The sequence below is a fragment of the Symphodus melops genome (assembly GCF_947650265.1).
Source record: "Symphodus melops genome assembly, chromosome: 14".
Lineage (NCBI taxonomy): Eukaryota > Metazoa > Chordata > Actinopteri > Labriformes > Labridae > Symphodus > Symphodus melops.
Window position 1 is genome coordinate 22,788,165 of NC_136704.1, and position 18,003 is coordinate 22,806,167.

At 41.2% G+C, this 18,003-nt stretch overlaps 1 protein-coding gene across 1 annotated transcript; it reads right to left on the reverse strand.

Annotated features, from left to right (window-relative positions):
- Positions 1–775: 775 nt before the first annotated feature.
- pxdc1b (PX domain containing 1b) lies at positions 776–14,420 on the reverse strand. Its single transcript, XM_079360907.1, has 5 exons — positions 13,741–14,420; positions 5,173–5,264; positions 4,944–5,061; positions 4,723–4,834; positions 776–3,338 (listed from the first exon to the last, which is right to left on the reverse strand). The coding sequence occupies exons 1-5, from the start codon at positions 13,994–13,996 to the stop codon at positions 3,215–3,217; spliced, it is 702 nt and encodes a 233-aa protein (XP_079217033.1). The 5' UTR covers positions 13,997–14,420; the 3' UTR covers positions 776–3,214.
- Between the last annotated feature and the right edge of the window lie 3,583 nt (positions 14,421–18,003).

Consider the following 18,003-nt stretch of genomic DNA (forward strand, 5'->3'; position numbering starts at 1 on the left):
ATCGAGTTAATTTAGATTGTGAAAAGCATTTTCTTACTGATTTTAAATTTAAATAAGTAGATAGTGATGTGTCTACCTTTACTTGCCACTAGGTGTCGCTCTAAGATAATATACCTTTAATACATAAACAATGTGCATCACTCATAGACCAAAATCATCACTGCACTACTCTCTGTACACTACTGCACACACACACACACACACACACACACACACACACACACACACACACACACACACACCACACACACACCATAACTTTTTTAATAAAAAAAATAAAATAAACGTTTTCTTTACATTTGTATTTCACATATTTGTAGGCGTAGTCATCGCCCTTATGTTTTTACATTTTCTGATTGTTTTTTGTAATTCAAACACAAGTTGTTTTGATGTTTTTCTGTAATCCAGTACTAATGTACCCCCCCCACACACACACACACAGAGGGGCCAAAACAGTGTCCCAGAACCATCTTTACGAAAATAACAACAATATCATAGTCTAAATATTGATTTCAAGAACATTTGTTTTGTTCTATTTCTGTCCTCTGTGTCACGCTGTTTAGCATCTGAGGACTAAACTGCACAATTTGTCATTAAATGACTCTGATTGGTTATATAATATCATACAGTCCACCGAAGTCTAATTCCTTGTGTGTTCAATATAATTGGCCAATAAAGCTGATTCTGATTCACCAGCTGAGAACCACAACAGTCTCTATAATTCAGCAGCACGCTCGTCCACCAGAAAAGAAAAAAAAAAAACATCAAACGGATATTTCATTGAAAAACATGTTTATTTTGAGGAGCTTTGAGAATAATAATTTGAATCTAATACTGTCTGGATAGCTTTAAAGTTATATAAAAACATTGAAGGTTATAATTATCAACATTCATCTATGAACACAAAATCACACACGAGGACCAAAATGAAACGACATGGCAAGGGTTAGCTTCACAGAGTGTGGCTGAAGTTTACAGAATAAATAAAATCATTTGTGTTAAATTATTTTCACGTTATCTTTTACACTCTGACGCCTCAGAGCCTCCCTCTCTGGCGGGCGTTGACGTGTTTCAAAAGGACACTTAGCTGGAGTATAAGCACCACACATGCCCGTCACTGCACAGAATCAGCTGAGTACCTTTATTTAAAACCACTCACAACGCATTTACTCAGCCTGCAAAATGTCTCTAATTAACTCATACTAAACGTTTGAAATCTAAACAACTAAACAAGTGTCTTTGCATCAAATTATGTTATCAGGTCTAATATGTGTGCCGCTGTTTTTGACAGACCAAACGTTGCATTTCATGGCCTAATTCTTCAAGAAAGGTAAAAGCAAACACAAAGAAATAGTTTTGCAGCCTGAGAGCGAGAGCTGCACTTTCTCATGCTTCTGAATGGTGATCATGACTGTGTTACTAAACAGACTCATGTGGAGGAGCGTCCCGCTGCAGTCTCGTGTGCCAAGTTTGTGAGGGTTGAATGGCTTTGGGATCTGAAAGGGGCAAAAACACACTGGACGCACGCTGTTAGCAGCACAATGTAATGCAACATTGACTTCAGCATAAACAAGTCTGTCAAAACAAGAGGTACAAATGGACGTCCTTATTTAGCCCAACACAAATATATGTTGTTTTTTTCCCCACCCTTCACTTGCATTCAAATACACATGTAATGCATCAACAGTTTCATAAAAGAAGGCACATGAAGTGAAAGCAGCCTCCTCACAGCCGGCGGGCTCATAAAACATACAAAAGCATGAATTTTAATCGAGTGTTTGCCCGTTTCACACAACTTCCCCCGTAGAAGGTTTTACTACAGCACAGTCATTTGTCTTTCTTTTGATAAAAAGACGACTTGTTTTGCAGGCCGAGCAGCAGACTCCCGTGGTCAGCTGTCTGACTGTGGGAGTCTGTGCTCACCCACACATCGTCATCTTACAGGACGGCTCAGACGTGACCTCGACTGACCCATAAAACAAAGCTTTCTTTGCCCCGTTTTATCAATGTATCTCATAGCAGCAGGAGCAGTGAGACGATTCAGCTTAGCCACAAAAAAAGGGCAAAACATACTGTATGCTCTGCTGTATTAGGTTATCTGTTCATACACAACAACAACAAAAATAGACAACACGGGATATTACGAACACTTAATACATTCTAATTTATAATTCTTACAAAAATACAAGATCCAAAAAGGCAGCATGAAGTTCTCACTTTGGAAAGAGTGTGTTGTAACAAAGTGATAAAAACACTTATCATCTGATATTGACAGTACTCCATGAATCAAGCAGAAGCTGATGCACAAAAAACACTAGAAACTCTTTTGAGACATTTGTGTTTGACTGGATAGAAACCAAAACTTCTACTCTTGGACGCCGGATGGCTCAGCGGTTATGTTCTGTGCCTCTTGTACGGAGGCTATAATCTTCCATGAGCCGCCATGGGATCGAATCTGACCTCGGCCATTCGCTGCATGTCACCCCCCGCTCTCTCCTCCCAGCATTTCCTGTTTCTCTGCAGCTGTCCCATCCGCTACGATGGACGTCTCCTCTTCCCGTTTCACATATAAACACTCATGTTTAGCTTTACTCACATCTTGAAGTACTCTCAAATTAAAAACCATCTTACTTATCACAGCTACAAATCCCGTAGTTATTCGTTTGGTTTTGATCTGATATTTTATGAAATGCTGGAAACTGCACCATCTCCTGTGTTCCCACAGGAATAAAACACTGTGAATACACCTTTGACAGGATGCTGTTTATATTACACTATGATTTATAGATGCACCGCGAATCTCCATGTCGATCATGTTGGCTTCCACTGGAGAATAAAAGAAGATAGAAAAACAGACAATTCCCCGAAACGTCCGACACTTTCAATTTCTCATATTTCGCCCTCTTTGATTTAAATGCAGGGTTCTGAAACGTCTCCGGCTGTTTGCATCCACCTTATCAATACTGCCGCAGGTTTCGTTATAACACAGAGCCCTATCTATCTGACGTCAAGTCATTCTCGCCTCTTTTTTTTCCTTGAAACATTTTGAGCAAGAGGCACGCCGGTGATGTTGCTCAAAGTGGCAGAAGACTCCTCCTGAGGTTGCTGGAATAGAGCCGTAGCGGCGGCGCGCACGTGGAGCGTAGCTACGCACAGCCTGGTTCCACTGAAGAGTTAATACTCCTCGAACGTCCGTCGACACGTGTCGGCTTCTTCATTCCAGGATGTCCGTTTCAAAAGGGACCAGGTGGTAGTAGGAAAGGTTGGTGACATACGCTTCTGTGTCCTCATCACACTCGTCTCCTTCCAACGGCAAAAACTCCGATCCATCGTCATACCTGGAGATCGAACAAAAGCATTTCTCAAAGGACAATATGACCACAGGGATGCTGTTTCATTTAAAGACGTAAAAGCAAAGACACAGTCGGATCTCAGTTGTTAGTTATTTGAGAGTTATGTAAAGTCTTGTTTTGTGTACAGTCTGAAGAGGAATGTGTTCTGCTTTTGTTCCCTTCACACCCAGGGAAGGAAGAGGTGCACAGAAGCTCATCCTGTTGGGGTGGAGGGTCTCGGGAGTTTTCTTCACATTCAAGCACTTCTACGTCTACTTACATTCCCGCAAAGGCGAACATTGAATTCCTTACATTTGTAGAAATGTGTGTGGGTGCATTATGTGTTGTGTCTGTGCTCCATGTGGAGGCTGTGCTCCTCCAGGCAGGCGGCTCGTGTTCGACCTGCGGCTGCTTTCCTGTGTGTCCGCCCCAAATCTGTCTCAGTGATTTCCATTCTCGTCTTTCCACTGTAGCCTACAATCTAAATGTTAAAAACCCTAAAATAATTATTTAATATATATATACCGTAAATTCCGGACTATAAGCCGCTACTTTTTTCTCACACTTCGAGCACTGCGGCTTCTACTCCGGTGCGGCTAATGCATGGATTTTTTATGGGGGACAATGAGCTTCTGCCGCAAAAACATTTGACTTCGTCACGTCGGATCTTAATATCAGTCATTTTGCGCTTCATGCACGCACCCTCATGATGGAAAACACACGGAGAAATACATATGATGTAGCTTTCAAGTTAAAGGCGATCGACCTGGCTGTCAAAGAAGCTAACAGAGCTGCTGCACGTTAAGATGACACTGACAGCGACAACAGAGACTGAGGAAGTGAGTAATGAAGTCATTCTGAGGCAGTGAATGGATGGACTTTTTCTTGTGAAAAATATTACGGTCATCTTTTTCATCAGCCGTGTTACAGACACCGTCGGCTAGGCTTCGTATTGTAACGGTTCATGTTGTAAAGTCAGTAGTTGATAATGTGTTCATAATTCCGATTATGTGGAGAGTCAGTGAATGCACCAGCGAGGACGTGTTGAGTGGCTGTATGAGAGAACGCTGGGGGAGAGAGTTGGATTGTTACGGAAAGTTATGTGTTGCTCTCTGCTGTAAACGGCGTGGTCACGGCCGACAGTGATCGGATTATTAAAAGTTATTATTTGAACGCTCTCGTCGTCCTTTAACGTCCGTACGGACGCTACAGTATTTGCGGATGTTACCGGTAGCCTACGTCTGTGTAAATAGCTCTTGTTATAGCGTGGACACCTGCGGCTTATAATCAAGTGCGGCTTATATATGTACAAATACATTTATTTACTTATTTTTAGCCGGTGCGGCTTATATCCAGGTGCGCTCAATAGTACGGAATTTACGGTACTCACGTATGTTCCACAGAGTCAGTAGATGAGGGTCTCTCTTTTTCTTCAGGCAGGCTGTGATCGAAGACGATTGTTTCTGTGTTGGCCAGACAGAATCCATTGGACCGCATGATTTCTAAAAGAAAAAAGAAAAAGAAAAGTTCAGAGTGCAATATTGGATGAGCTGTAAAGAATTCTTGACATGTTTTTCAGCAGTGGATTACTGAAAACTGCCAGATATGTACCTGATATCTTGATGGGGCTCTCAAAGCAGGGCTGGATTCTGTGGACTTTGTCGTTCCTCAGGACCTGGTCCAGGGGTGATCGCTCGAAGAAAGTCAACATAACCTCTGACCTGGAATACTGTGGAGAAAGGTTTGAATTATCTAGTATGCCTGACTGAACCTGAAGGAAGAGGCACCATGATGATCTCCTAATGTACAATAAGAATCCTAACACTAGTGCTGAACTAACCTTGAAGGGCATGTTGATCGCGTTCTTCAGCAATCTCTCCACCTCGTTCAACTTCTCCTCGATGTCGTTGGCCTCTTTGATTTTTACCAACCCTGCAATGGATAAAGTTTGAATCATTTCACTGTGACGAGCAACAGAAAGAAAATTGATAGAGAATTGACAGAGAGACATCAGGTCATATTTCAAGTAAAAGAAAAACATGTTTAATATCTGAGTAGCTACAATCAGAGGAGCTACCATCGGACAATAGCTAACGTTAGCATTTTGCTACTTACTACATAATGTAAATGTTAGCTAGGCCGTGACTGAATGCTAATTACTCTCCAAATGTGCTAAAAAAAAATTTTTTAACAAAAAACGGGTTTTCCTTAAATATATTTCCTTGCCCATTGTTACCTTTGGTAACATAATACAAATACCAAAAGTTCTTACACAAGTTTCAAACAATACATTGTATGAAGCTGTCACAGTGATTAGTTAAGTTAGTTGGATTAGTTGGTTTGGTTAGCAGCATATCAAGGATTTGTTTTTATTTAAAATAGAATGCAATAAGAAACTTCCTTATCAAGCTTAAGATACGTTAATGATGACTTCAAGACCTTCTTGTTTTTAATATTTCCCTCCTTTGTCCTTTTGCATGCACAATGGAGGACACGAGAGTCAAAATATTAAAAATAAACATTTTACATGTTGTTTGTTATAAGCTGCTGTGCCTGCCAGATAAAAAAGGGCAGCTACTTTGACCTTTTCTCCCATCACACTGTTATTTGTCCAGGCGCTGAGGATTAAATGCCAGGCTGGTCTGAATAAACTAATGTATGAAAAAGATAGTGTTTAAAACTGTAACCTTTTGAAATAGCAATACCTACTGCTATTTACCACAGGACAACTTATCATTGTCTTAAGAACAAGGACACACTGCCGCTGCTTAAATAACAGACTCGAGTAATAACACAGAGAGAGAGAGTGAAGTCTGTGATGACATGTTAATCCAGCATGAAGCTAGGAATGTAATTTAAGAAGTGATGGGATCGTGAAATCAGCACTTTTAGCGATCCGAGGCCGCCGCCCATAAGAGCGAGCACTGAGCTGATCATCGTTTATGACCGTGCTGACAAAGGGATGTGGTGAGGAGGAGAAGAATGATGCAGACTGCAGACACACTGACGGACCTCTGTCGGCTGTAAGTGGTCACACAGCGGTTACTGTTACATGGAAGTACTGAGTCAGAGGGCCTGAAGCAATACTGTGCATAGTCACAGGCTCATCCAGTATTGATGACATCACATAGCGGGGGACGTGAGGAGTGATGGGCTTTAAACCAGGAACTGGGCTACCACCCAGTGTGAACCTCATACTGACTCCGGATCATGGCTTCACGTGTAACGTGTAAAGAGTCTCGAAGACTTTTTTTGACCGATCACACATGTGGAAAGTTAATATTGATAAATTCTCTGGGTTTGTCCCAACAAAACAGCTGTGCACAAAACTTTTAGACAATTTAAGGACAAAAAAATCGACACTCTTTTCAACAAAAGCGAATCTAGTTATTTGTTTTAAGAAATGTAAAAAAAAAAAAAAAACTATACAGGAGTAAATTTAAGTGATAACTGTGTTTAAGAGGTAAATGTGCTTTTCTCAGTCATTTTTCGTCAAAAATCTACAAGTTAAGCTTGAAGGCGATTTTAGGCAAACAACAATCCAAAGACTTTTAGTAAGCCGAAACCTCCTTGAAAAATGAAACTAATGTTTAAGTGTAATAAGCTGCAGTTGGTTAAGTGTCCGCTTCAGGCTGACTGCAATAACAAAGGAAACTCCATTATGTTCCATTTTAATTTTTACAGCAAAAAAAGTGTAAAAAAACAAAAAAACAACAAATTTGGTATCAATATCTAAATTTTTACTGGTACAGTGGATTTTTTAAAATTAGAGACATTAGTTGATATATTGACGGATGCATAGCAGTTGTTTGTAAGAAGGTGTAAATCCTGCCTCAACTCCGCCTCCTTACCTGAGGCTCGACTGATCAGAGTGGGTGAAAAAACATTTCAAATATGGTCACCGCCAAACCTTAGGCTTCATCATGCCTCTTTAGAAACCAATGTGTGATGTCATTTAATGGGTCCGTGTTATACACAGCCTGTGACAAGACACTTTGTACAAAAATAAATAAAGGAGCATGAAGATGTTAAAAGGGTAAATTGCAATAAGGAGGGCATTTTTATTTAATGACTTTAATTTATGAGGAGACTGAACAATGCTGGATAACAAAAAGTTTGCACGTCTCAAGTTCAAGCTACTCGACAGAATGATGACCCCGCTGCAGACACTGAACAATAAGTTTTTGTAAGTTACGAGTCTTGACAACATATTAATAAAGTTTACGACGATTTGAGCTCTAATGTCGTGAATCAAGTGCAAAACAAGCTCATGTTGGGGCTCACAGTGTGCACACCAAAGGCTGCCATGGAAACAGGGCTGGATGAGGAAGAATGTGTATGTTTTGGGGTGTGATAATCGTCCAAACTCATCTCAAACCCTTAAAGAGCTGTTTAGTTCACATCAACATTGACCGCTTGGATAAAGAGCCGAAAGTCCAGCGAAGCTTTTCCCAAGCTGTGAGCTGTCGGTGTCTCTTTTCTTCAGTTTCATGGGCACACTGAAGTTTCGTACGTCTCCATGCTATATGGCACTAGTTCAACAACAACAGCCACATTTGATAATGAAAAATGTAAAGTGCAACAGAAATAGAGTCAACATTGAATGCTTTTGATAAGAAGACCTGAAGTATGTGTGGTTAATTCTGCAAAACAGCTTGGTCTATGTTGTGCAAGATTTAATCGTGTTTACCGCAGTCGATAGTGTGTATGCAGTTGTAATTTGACGATGCATGTTTTCCCAATTAGAAACGGCAGATCCAACAAACTTGCTCCAATCAGAAGAATATTTAAGATGTTAATCAGCTGAATATAAAGAAGTGGATGTTGGCTAGAATCTGATAGTTTCTTTACTCCATCTTTGTTACTATAGCCAGAAGAAGCCAGTGTCATTAGAGTTCTCTGCAGAGTTCCTCTTTCATTTCTTCTTCTGCATTAATGAAGCTTCAACGGTCGATTAAAGATGTTTAGGTGGTTTCAGCGAAGTTAATGTGTTTCGGCTGAATCAATGAAAGTGTTTAAGGGCACAAAAACTCTGGAGTGCATTGCTGACTTTGTCCAAGCAGGCGGGCGTGACAAAATGCAATCAATCCTGACACTGAAATTGCAGAGCACCGCTTAATTGCCAGAGTCACCCTGCCTTCTACTCCTCTCCTCTGCACCGAGGCACATGGGGGGGAAAAACACTAAAAATACCACACGGGCCCATGCAAGGACGGGAAAACAAAGCAGGCTTCAACTCCAAAAATCTTAGGTTTGCTGTGTTTGTTGAGAATTACAGGGTGGTCCTCTGCGAAACGTCTTTAAAGACCCTGACTCAAAATGCAGCTATGTCTTTGTTTCCACCAGAATCCCTGAAAGCATTTCCTCCAATTTCCTGTGAAGAGTCTACGTCCTGCAATGGCGTCCTGAACACAGAGGTCATTGTGTTTGAAGTTGATGCCAATGTCTTCCCTCTAAGATGACTCATTCAGCCCCTGACATCTTTAACTTTCCTCTGTAAACACTCATCTTATTCCCAAAATGATGAGCCAGGAAGAGCTTTGACTTGTCTCTTTGAGGCTGTTACTCCTAATTACATCATAGTCAATCAGTCTTTGACAGTTATTACACATACGTATGCATGGCATTTCAGTTTCCTTGCACCCTTTATTTCCCGTCTTATAGTCGCTTCAAGGTTCTTTATTGTCAATTCCAAAATATGTCAGACATACAGTGAAATCGAAATTACGTTTCCCCCCTCCCCACGGTGCAATGTAGATAAAAAAAAAAAGGTACGGTAAATAAAATAAAACAAGGTAAAAAAGATAAATAATATTTACATGAATACACCTAAATGCGCTTCATCTATTAGCTGAAACATCAGAGAGGAGGTAATCGCTGACACCAACTCGACTGTGTCATCCTCCTGCACATTATCTAAACAGCCATCAGATTTTGCAAGCAGCCGTTATTTCACATCTGTCCTCTGCGTGGATCTGATAAGCACATGTCAGCAGTGTATCACTGTATCATCTAACCGCTAACTCGCTGCTGTTTCATAACACGTCTGTTATTTCTGAACATCTCCGTCAGCATCAAACATAAGCAGTCGTGTCCATGTGAAAGTTAGGTTCATCATGAACCTATTGGCTCAGTAGTGTGATATGTGTTGACTTATTCATGCGTACATACTCTTACTATAACACTAACACGATTTTCTATTTTCTCACTATATCCCAAAGAGGTTCACTGTGATGTAAAGAATGTAAATAAAATATTAGCTGTCACTTGCTTCTTAGAAAAATATCACACAATTGAAGTAAAGGTTGTATAGTAATACTAATAACCAACATTAGTCTAAATAAGGCCTGTTAATGACTGGCGACCAGTCCAGGGTTTGACTCCTCCTCTCGCCCAATGACAGCTGGGATTGGCTCCAGCCCCCGTGACCCCAAATTAATTAATTAATTGATGGATTAATGGATAGTGTAAATAACACCAAATACCTGAAGAGTCAAATATTCGGGCCAGCTGAAAAACTCTTTTTCTTTGGTGAAACAAACAATAGTTTGCTAAAATGTAAGAGCGAGTTGCGTCAAGGTAGTTAGCTTAGCATAAAACTAACATTTTCTGTTTGGGCACTGATTTGTGTAGTTGTACCTCTAAAGCTTACGTATGAAGTGTAGTTTCATATTTATATATAAAAGGCCCACTTTACTCTTTAATGACAGGCTAGTTGTTAGCATTCCTACTGCTATACTAAGCTAACTGGCTTTGCATTAAAATAGCTCATTTTTGAAGTTGTTGATCTGCCATTCCATATTGGATCTAATTTTAACAGGGAATCTATTAGCCAATCAGAACAAAGACATTTCTGTGGTCATAATATATGAGTAGAATGACGCACATCAAGTTGTATTTTCTATCCTTTTAAGCCTCAATTGACAATTCTCTCACATACAAAAACACTATAAAACAGCACAATGCTAAATTGATCAAAGAACCGGCTAGATTGATGATTCATCAGTGACTAAGAATAACGTTGAAGTGATTTCACAGCCTGTGTCAGCACTCCTCTCAGGAATCACTTCCTGTCTGTGTCCACACTGAGGTCACGTGGAAGGTAAGTGTTATGAGGCCTTTGCAGACCAAGCGGACTAAATATGGCAGGTCCACTCCTCTCGCAGCCTCCCTCTTTCTGTGTGTCTCATCATGACATCAGTGTGAAAGCTCTGCACGCCTTCCTCGTTGCCTGGGTGCAGCACAGAAACAAGGAAAACATGAGCAGAGGCAGAATCTGGAGCAAAGTGGACTGAGGAAAGGCCAAAGCATGGGACTTTAAATATGAAGCTCAATTAAGGATGCAAATGAAATATTGAACCAGGAATGAGAATGTCATGAACTCTGTTCCTGGTTTACATCTCTGAACTGTTGAGTTTGCTTGAGTTAATAAAGTAAAACAAATGTTTCCTTGAATGCTGCTATCAATCGCCATTAGTCTTATTTTGAGCTTTACTCAAGATTTGAAGAGGAATAGACGGTAAAAAAAAAAAAAAGAAGTGAAATGTGAGTCACAAGGTCCAAAATGTCCCTTCCCAAAATGCACCACACACTACTCTGGTAGCCATAAAGCACTGACCTGTCAACAAGATGTCAGCTATTTCAGGGCCTGAGCAGGAAGCAAAGCTTTCCATCCGCCACTAAAGGGACGTTTCCAAAACATTTGTACAGGCTCAGTGGGTAGAGACAAAAGGCAAATGCCAAGGAGACTTTGTGGGGAGATCATACTCGCTGAACAAGGTGGGACCTCTGCCAGACTTGTTGGCAGTGTCACAGCCCCACAGTGTTGAAGATCCAGACCCTAAGGGCCAAAGGTTTGGGCTTCAAACAGTCAAGGACTATCCTTTACAAAGCCCTTCGTATAAAAGCAGATGTAGCAGAGCATCCCAGCTTGGTAGACGCCAGTCCACATTTGAAAGGGTAGAAAGTAATTACAGTGCTATCTTTTTATTTTAAAATACTTTGTTCAAAGAAAGCAGCCTTCTGAGTGTGTTTGCATAATCAAATGTGTGCATAAAAAGGGGTCTAATTTCATTCTGGACTAAGAAAATTCCCCCTATTGGCCATCATATCAATCTCTGAATTTCCCAGTCTTGGAGCGTTTTCTTTTACCACTCTCAGTTTTGGGAAGCTCCAAACCACCTCAATGGTATTCTCTTACTTGAATAGAAATAGAAGTGGCCAAGTCAGAGGCCAAGGCTGCGAGACTTGCTCTTAAGTAGTTGGAGAGAGAGAGTGAATTGCTCACTGAGGGCCAGAACAAACAACACCACTTCAAGCGTCGTGTTTCCTTAAATGTCAATGTTTTAGCCAGAGATTGAGGCAGCAACAAGTAGCAAACTCTGGTATTAAAAACATGAAGCCAATGAGGAACTAAAAAAACTGCAGTTCAGGGCGCTGGTATTCGAGTGGTTGGTGAGTGTGGCTAATGTGCGGAGGCTGTGGTCCTCTGGGCCGGCTGCCCTTTTTCCAGTCTGGCCTTTGGCTCTTTTGCTGCATGTCATTCTCCCCCCCCCCCCCCCCACTCTGTCTTCCTCCCTGATTTCTGACTCTATCCACAGTGCCCTATCGATAAAATAAGGGCATGAAAATTCTTTAATAAAAACTGCAGTTCCTTCAATGTCCACTTGAGACTGGCTAGCGAGCTCCAAAAGTAACATTAATGTTTTAAAACCTATTTCGACTTCAGACATAAATAAGTTTACAGCCTGAATTTCAAAAACTAATTTGTCTGTCGCTGGGTTGAGACATTTCCAACATGGCGACCACGACTGTTGGGCTTCAAAACTCTACTTTAAAAGCCGATGAGTGACGTCACTGACACTACAGCCATTTCTTTTACAGCCTATGTTCAGCAGCAGGAGCTGTGACCCACACAGCCAGGCATACATCACACTCCTAGACATTTCTCTGCAAAGACATTATGTATTTGAAATACTTCTGACATTTCAGATGTTTAAAATTCTGGCCATAGATCCTGCGCCCCACATATTCATGAAGAAGCCCAGTAATATATCTCCTCCTGAAGAGAAGTTATGCTTAATGCAGAGAGCAAAACATCAACAAGAAGTTAGTTATAATGAAGGAGCGTTTCCCACAGGGAGTCCAACTTTTAAGCCAAAGAGTAATCAAAGAAAAGCTTCGCAGACCTTTCGCCCTTTAAGCCCTCAAATATTGACAAGGATTTAAAGATATGCTGTCAGCATGTGTGTCTTGTGATCTACTCATAGGTCTGCTCATCTGACATCGGAAAAAGGACTTAGTTAAATATTAACCTGTCCAAACAAAAGTCTGTATTTTTGGCTTTGAAGCTGTTTAGTTCAGATTAGCACAATTTATCATGAACTGTATTGATTGTGCTTTCAGCAATCAAAGCATTAAAGTACCATCTTGTCCTCATGGCTCTCTGTCGTACATTTAAAAATGTCTCATTATTCCCACAGCCTGTTTGGCAGCGTGGTCTGACTATAATCCACTGAATTACTTTCCCAAAAGAAAAAAAAACCCACAGCTGTTGTGCTCCCAGAGTATCAAGATATTTGCAGGGGTTTTCCTGTGCAGGCCAAAACAAAGATTTCCTCTCCAGATTCCACAATTAAGAAAGTTCCCATGTCTGCTGGAACCGAATATGAAGCTTTCAAAACTTTACAAATGCCAAAAGTGTGACCGACTGAAGTTGCAGTAGTTCTTCCAGAAACACAAAAAGACAGAAACTCAATTTTAAAACGTTTGTTATTTCTGCATTTAAAACAAACATATTTATTTTGTTCGTATTGAAAACCAGAACTTCAGGAGGGGGGTTGAGAGTGTTGCATTGTGGGAGTTGTTTTCCTCATTGTATAAAAAGCACCACTGCCAAACAAAATCTGTCTGACATGAATCAGACCACGAAATAATCAGTAATAATTTTTAGTGGTGGGACTACACACTGTACCGGGCAGATTTTTCATCACTCATCCTCTTTGATTCAATTTAGATTAAGACTTAGCCTAAATGTTCAATTAGCTGATTTGAACAACAGGTGGACATTTTGAATCTAATGTCAAAATCAATTCAACTTCTTTGCCTTTTGATAGGTTGACCAAGAATTATTGATAGACTGCTTATTATAAGGCGACCACCATCACTTCAGACCTCTACTTCAGAAACCAGCGTGACATAACTGAGCTATTTATTTTTTGCACAGTCTACAGTAAAGGTACACATTAAATAAGCCTTCTGAATTAAAAGTGTGTGTGTGTGTGTGGGGGGGGGGGGGGGGGCATGAACTCGGGCCCCTTATTTTGTAGCTACGCCCCTGTTCAAAGTGTTTTCCTTCTGTCTGTTCTCAAAGCTCTAACCCTGCCTTAAAATGAGAAATCACACCCACCTTCTATCAGCGGACACTTGGACAGCTCTCTTCTGTCTTCAGGAAAGGACTCCGCAAGTCTTTTAAAAAGACGTCCCAGATCCGAATAACTCCGGTGCAAGTACAAAATATTCCTGTCCGACCACTCGGTCCTGATCTCGAAAAAGTCCTCCTCCTCTCCCCGCTGGCTGATGATGAGTCTGCGGATCCCGTTAACCCAGCAGTCCCGCACAAACATGTTGACCAGCGACGTGCCTTCAAACACAGCTGATGCCATTCCTCGGACGTCAGTCCTGCATGCTGCGCTGCTGCAGGGCGCACAGCAAGCAAGACGCACGAACCACAACAAGACTTTCCCAAGTTTCCAGACGCTCCTCTCAAAGGAGCAGCAGCTCCTGTGTTTGTGAGCGAGAAGAAGAGGATGACAGCTCAGCTCACAACAGGCGTAATCTCAAACGTGGCATGATTTGAGGAAAGAAATAGGCTTTATAGCAGCCAAAGATACCGCCCACTGTAAAAATTGATTTGGTGGTATTGATCCCACAACCGTCTATTTCCACGTCATCCCTTTCAGCACGCACTTCCAAAAAGTCCAAAGATTAATGCCACATCTCTAAAAGTATCCTCTCTCTCCCAGCGTACACTTTTCCTGACTCTAATATTTCACTTCACATTGACTGGATCAGCAGTTGCTCCTCTTTCAGCACAGTTTCCTCCCCTTTCCTTCCTCCCTCCTTCCTTCCTCCCTCTTTGACAACAGAGGGTATTATTATGCAAAGAATGCTCAGAGCTGCAAAAAACAAAAGAAATACGTCCATCTCCCTTTTTCTTTACCAAGCTTGCTTTTGTTAACGCTTTATTTTGATGCCATGTCCACATCTATTCTTCATTTAGATGCTGCTAAGTGGAAAATAACAAATGAATATTTCAGAGAACAGGCTACTGAAATGCAATCTCATCTCACAAAGTCTAAAAAAAACCCCTTAACAATAGCCATCATGCAAGAATCCCAGTTTCTGACCTCAAATATTTGTCCAGTAAACAAACAGCAAAAAGAACCAGGAGCGTGTCCACACTTTGACTGTGGCCCACCTCTGACACTGACTTTTGCAGGGGTGGCATGAAGCTTGAGGGCACACACACACGCATGTATATCTGATTTTTTTTTTCACCCTATCTAATCCCCCTAATAATATGATTATAGATACCACAGTTTGGCAACATGTAGCCTATAGCTTCTTAACTTGATTCTTCAGGGACTCAGAAACAGAGATGAACGTGCAAATTCACATTTTAATTGTATTTAAACTCTTGTATACTGTCTAACTTGAAAACATGTATTTATTGGCAGTTGAATCCATTGCACGTTAGACACGTGCCCATATATCTGCTTGAACATTTTTATGGAAAGAGCCCTGTTTAACAGCCAGAGTATTTGATTTGATCTTAAATTCCTCCTCTGATTAGCCACACAGCCAGATGTCAGTCCTGAGCTACAGCAACATGTGCAGACATTGCAGCTGAACTGTGCCTCTTTGGAAAAATAAATCCAGATTTGTGTCTGACGGATGTCATATTTTATGTAGTAAGTCATTACTAAGTATTCCCTCAGCGTTACCTGAGTGTTGCTAAATTATTTTGATTGCATGTGATCTGAATCATCTCGACCTTTCCCACTATAAGGCGTCCATGTTTCAGGTGTGGATATCCTGTCCGCTGCACATTCAGTTTGAGGCTGGGCTGATCATTGTGTTACACTATATTAGAGAAACTGCTCCTTTATTATCAGAAAAACCCCGTCTCCCTTTTTTGAGTTATAAGAAGGTCTGCTTTCAGTGCTGCTTCAATCTGTGGTTGGCCACATTTACAGAGTCAGCACATTCTGACTCAATATCCTATTCCTGTATAATTCCTCTGAAGAAGTCAACTTCCAATGGAAAAACAAACCCCAGACTTCTGCCCGCTCATCTTTAAAAGCTTACTCGTGCAAAAATCCTAAACACATTTGTCCGTCCTTACAACAAAGCTGAGGCCCAAACTTAGCCGGGCGGAAAGAACGAAGGCAAGAGGAGCTGATCAGGGTTTGTTTGGTCAGAGACTGATGTTTAACCAGATAGACAGCAGTTGTGTTTATGTTGAAATGTCAGCTTGTGATAGAAAGATATGAACAATTACTACTCATTTAGGAGGGACTACAGCGGGCCAGGATTGTGTATAAAAGAAAAGTTTGGTTTTGGTTTGAAAATTGAATATAACTGGGTAAAAGGAACAGGCACATTATTTTAGGCCCCAATATAGTTTAAGAAACCAGTTCCATTTTTCAGGTCTCTAGCTCCTCCCCTTCCTGAGTTACTGAGAGTCACGACCGTCACACTTCACCAATGCTGTTGAGTCTTTACAGGAAGTCATATTGAACCAGAGTTGGTCCGCGTTAGAGCATTCAGCTGAACATCCTACACAACATTTAGTCATCGCGTGGCACCGTCATCATACATGCTTTTTAAATGTTGATACAAAGACAGTAAAAAAATGACATGATAGTGATTCATGTTTTGATAACACAGCAACGAAAAAAAGCCAGTCAGACATCTAGTGTTGTTTCATTTCTTGTTTTTCATGACAAAAAGTCAAATCTAACTCCTTCATATGAAGATAAAAGGTTTGTTTCAACATTTCTGTGTATTTTGATACCATATAAATCATTCAATAAAAAGAGATTGACTCATTTTAAAACCTGTAATATTCAGAAAAATCACAGTAAAAAAATGAAAAGAAATGGACAAATACAAATCCAGACCTTAAAAGTTCATCTGGTGTCAAAGTGAGTCCAGTATTCACTCAGATAACATTTTGATGTTAACCCTTTGACCTTCAGGTGGACAGCATTGATCAAGACTAACATTTTAAAAGTGTGCACCTCTGTTTGACTGAGAATAGGAAAACGTGTCTGGGTGATCGCGTGTCCTGTTTCACCATCGATGCCAAGCTCCAAACCTTCCCTGCAGTGACGCCGTCATCGAGTCCTCTCACATCAAACACCATGATGGCCTTTCTTTCTCAAAATGGAATTTAATCATATCAGTTTTCTAATCACATCACTTATGATGACAACGCAGAGCTGATGAGGCTCGATCCCGGTCGCTGTGCTGCTCTCAAGCCGCAGAGACGTGAAGCAGCGTCTTCGTCCTCCTCCATCAGGGCCCTCTGCTTTGCTCCTACACACCCAAACCTTCTCCGCCACGATTGTAAATCCTTTAGCCAGTCCCTTTTTCCTTTCAGCTTTCAGAAAATCAAACAGCAGAGTCTCGTAAAGCAAAGAGAAGTGGAGGGAAGAGAGAGAACATAAAGTTGGACACATCTGTCAGGGAACAAAGAACATCTGCGTGGATGGAAGAAGGCGTTCCCTTCTCATTGATCAGCATTGTGAGCGGCGGCAGAGCTGAACTCGGAGGAAGTCGATGTGAGCCATAAGTCTGTCCTCCAGCAGACAAAACCCAGTGAAGAGTGAAGGGGCCGAGGTGACAGTGGGTTAGAGAAGGGCCTGAGTGTTTTTAACAGGCTGTATAATGGACTGGGGATGTCGTCACTGTGCATCTGTTGGACCTCCTGTTTTATGGCTCCATCCTTATTGTGTCTCGAGTGAAGCTTGGAGAGCAGAGGCCCCCGAGAGTCTGCTTCACATCATCTCTATGGAAATTCTACCTCCAGCTACAGAGGTCATAAATCTCATCTTGTGCAGTTAAAAAAGCCAAGTCGCAATATATTGTGTCTCAGTTCTTAGCATGTTGCTAAATGTTTAAAATCGCAATGACAACCAATCGTAGCCCATCGCGATAATGTGATATCTCAGGGCCTCTGGTGATTGCTACCCTAAGGTTGTACTATTCCTTCATAACTCCCACAGTTAAGCGTTTCTGATCATGGATTTGATGTATCGCATTCGGTGAAATTTTCTCAGTGAAAAGTTCAAGCGAGAACGTAAACAAAAGAAAAGCATGAAAAGCTTCATGTTGTCACCTGCATGATGAATCACACTCTGTCTCACAGTTTCCTCGCCACACTCCGCTGCAGTACACAGCATGAACCACACGCTGCACAGGTCTGGGATTTACTGAGCACACTGGAACGCAAGTCTCAACTAATGGAATATCTAATGTCTCCATGACCCACACTTTAATCTGCGGTGAGAGCTCCAGCCTGCAACTGTACAGTGTAAATCGTATATTTACTGTAGATGTGAGATACACATGACCACAGGCTGTGAGGTACGACCTCTGGACCCTC

Coding starts and splice junctions, on each gene's coding strand:
- pxdc1b (XM_079360907.1), bottom strand. CDS start 13,996: ATGGCATCAGCTGTGTTTGAAGGCACGTCGCTGGTCAACATGTTTGTG. Junction 5,062..5,172: donor CGATCAACATGCCCTTCAAG/GTTAGTTCAGCA, acceptor CTTTCTCCACAG/TATTCCAGGTCAGAGGTTAT. Junction 3,339..4,722: donor ACTGACTCTGTGGAACATAC/GTGAGTACCGTA, acceptor TTCGATCTCCAG/GTATGACGATGGATCGGAGT.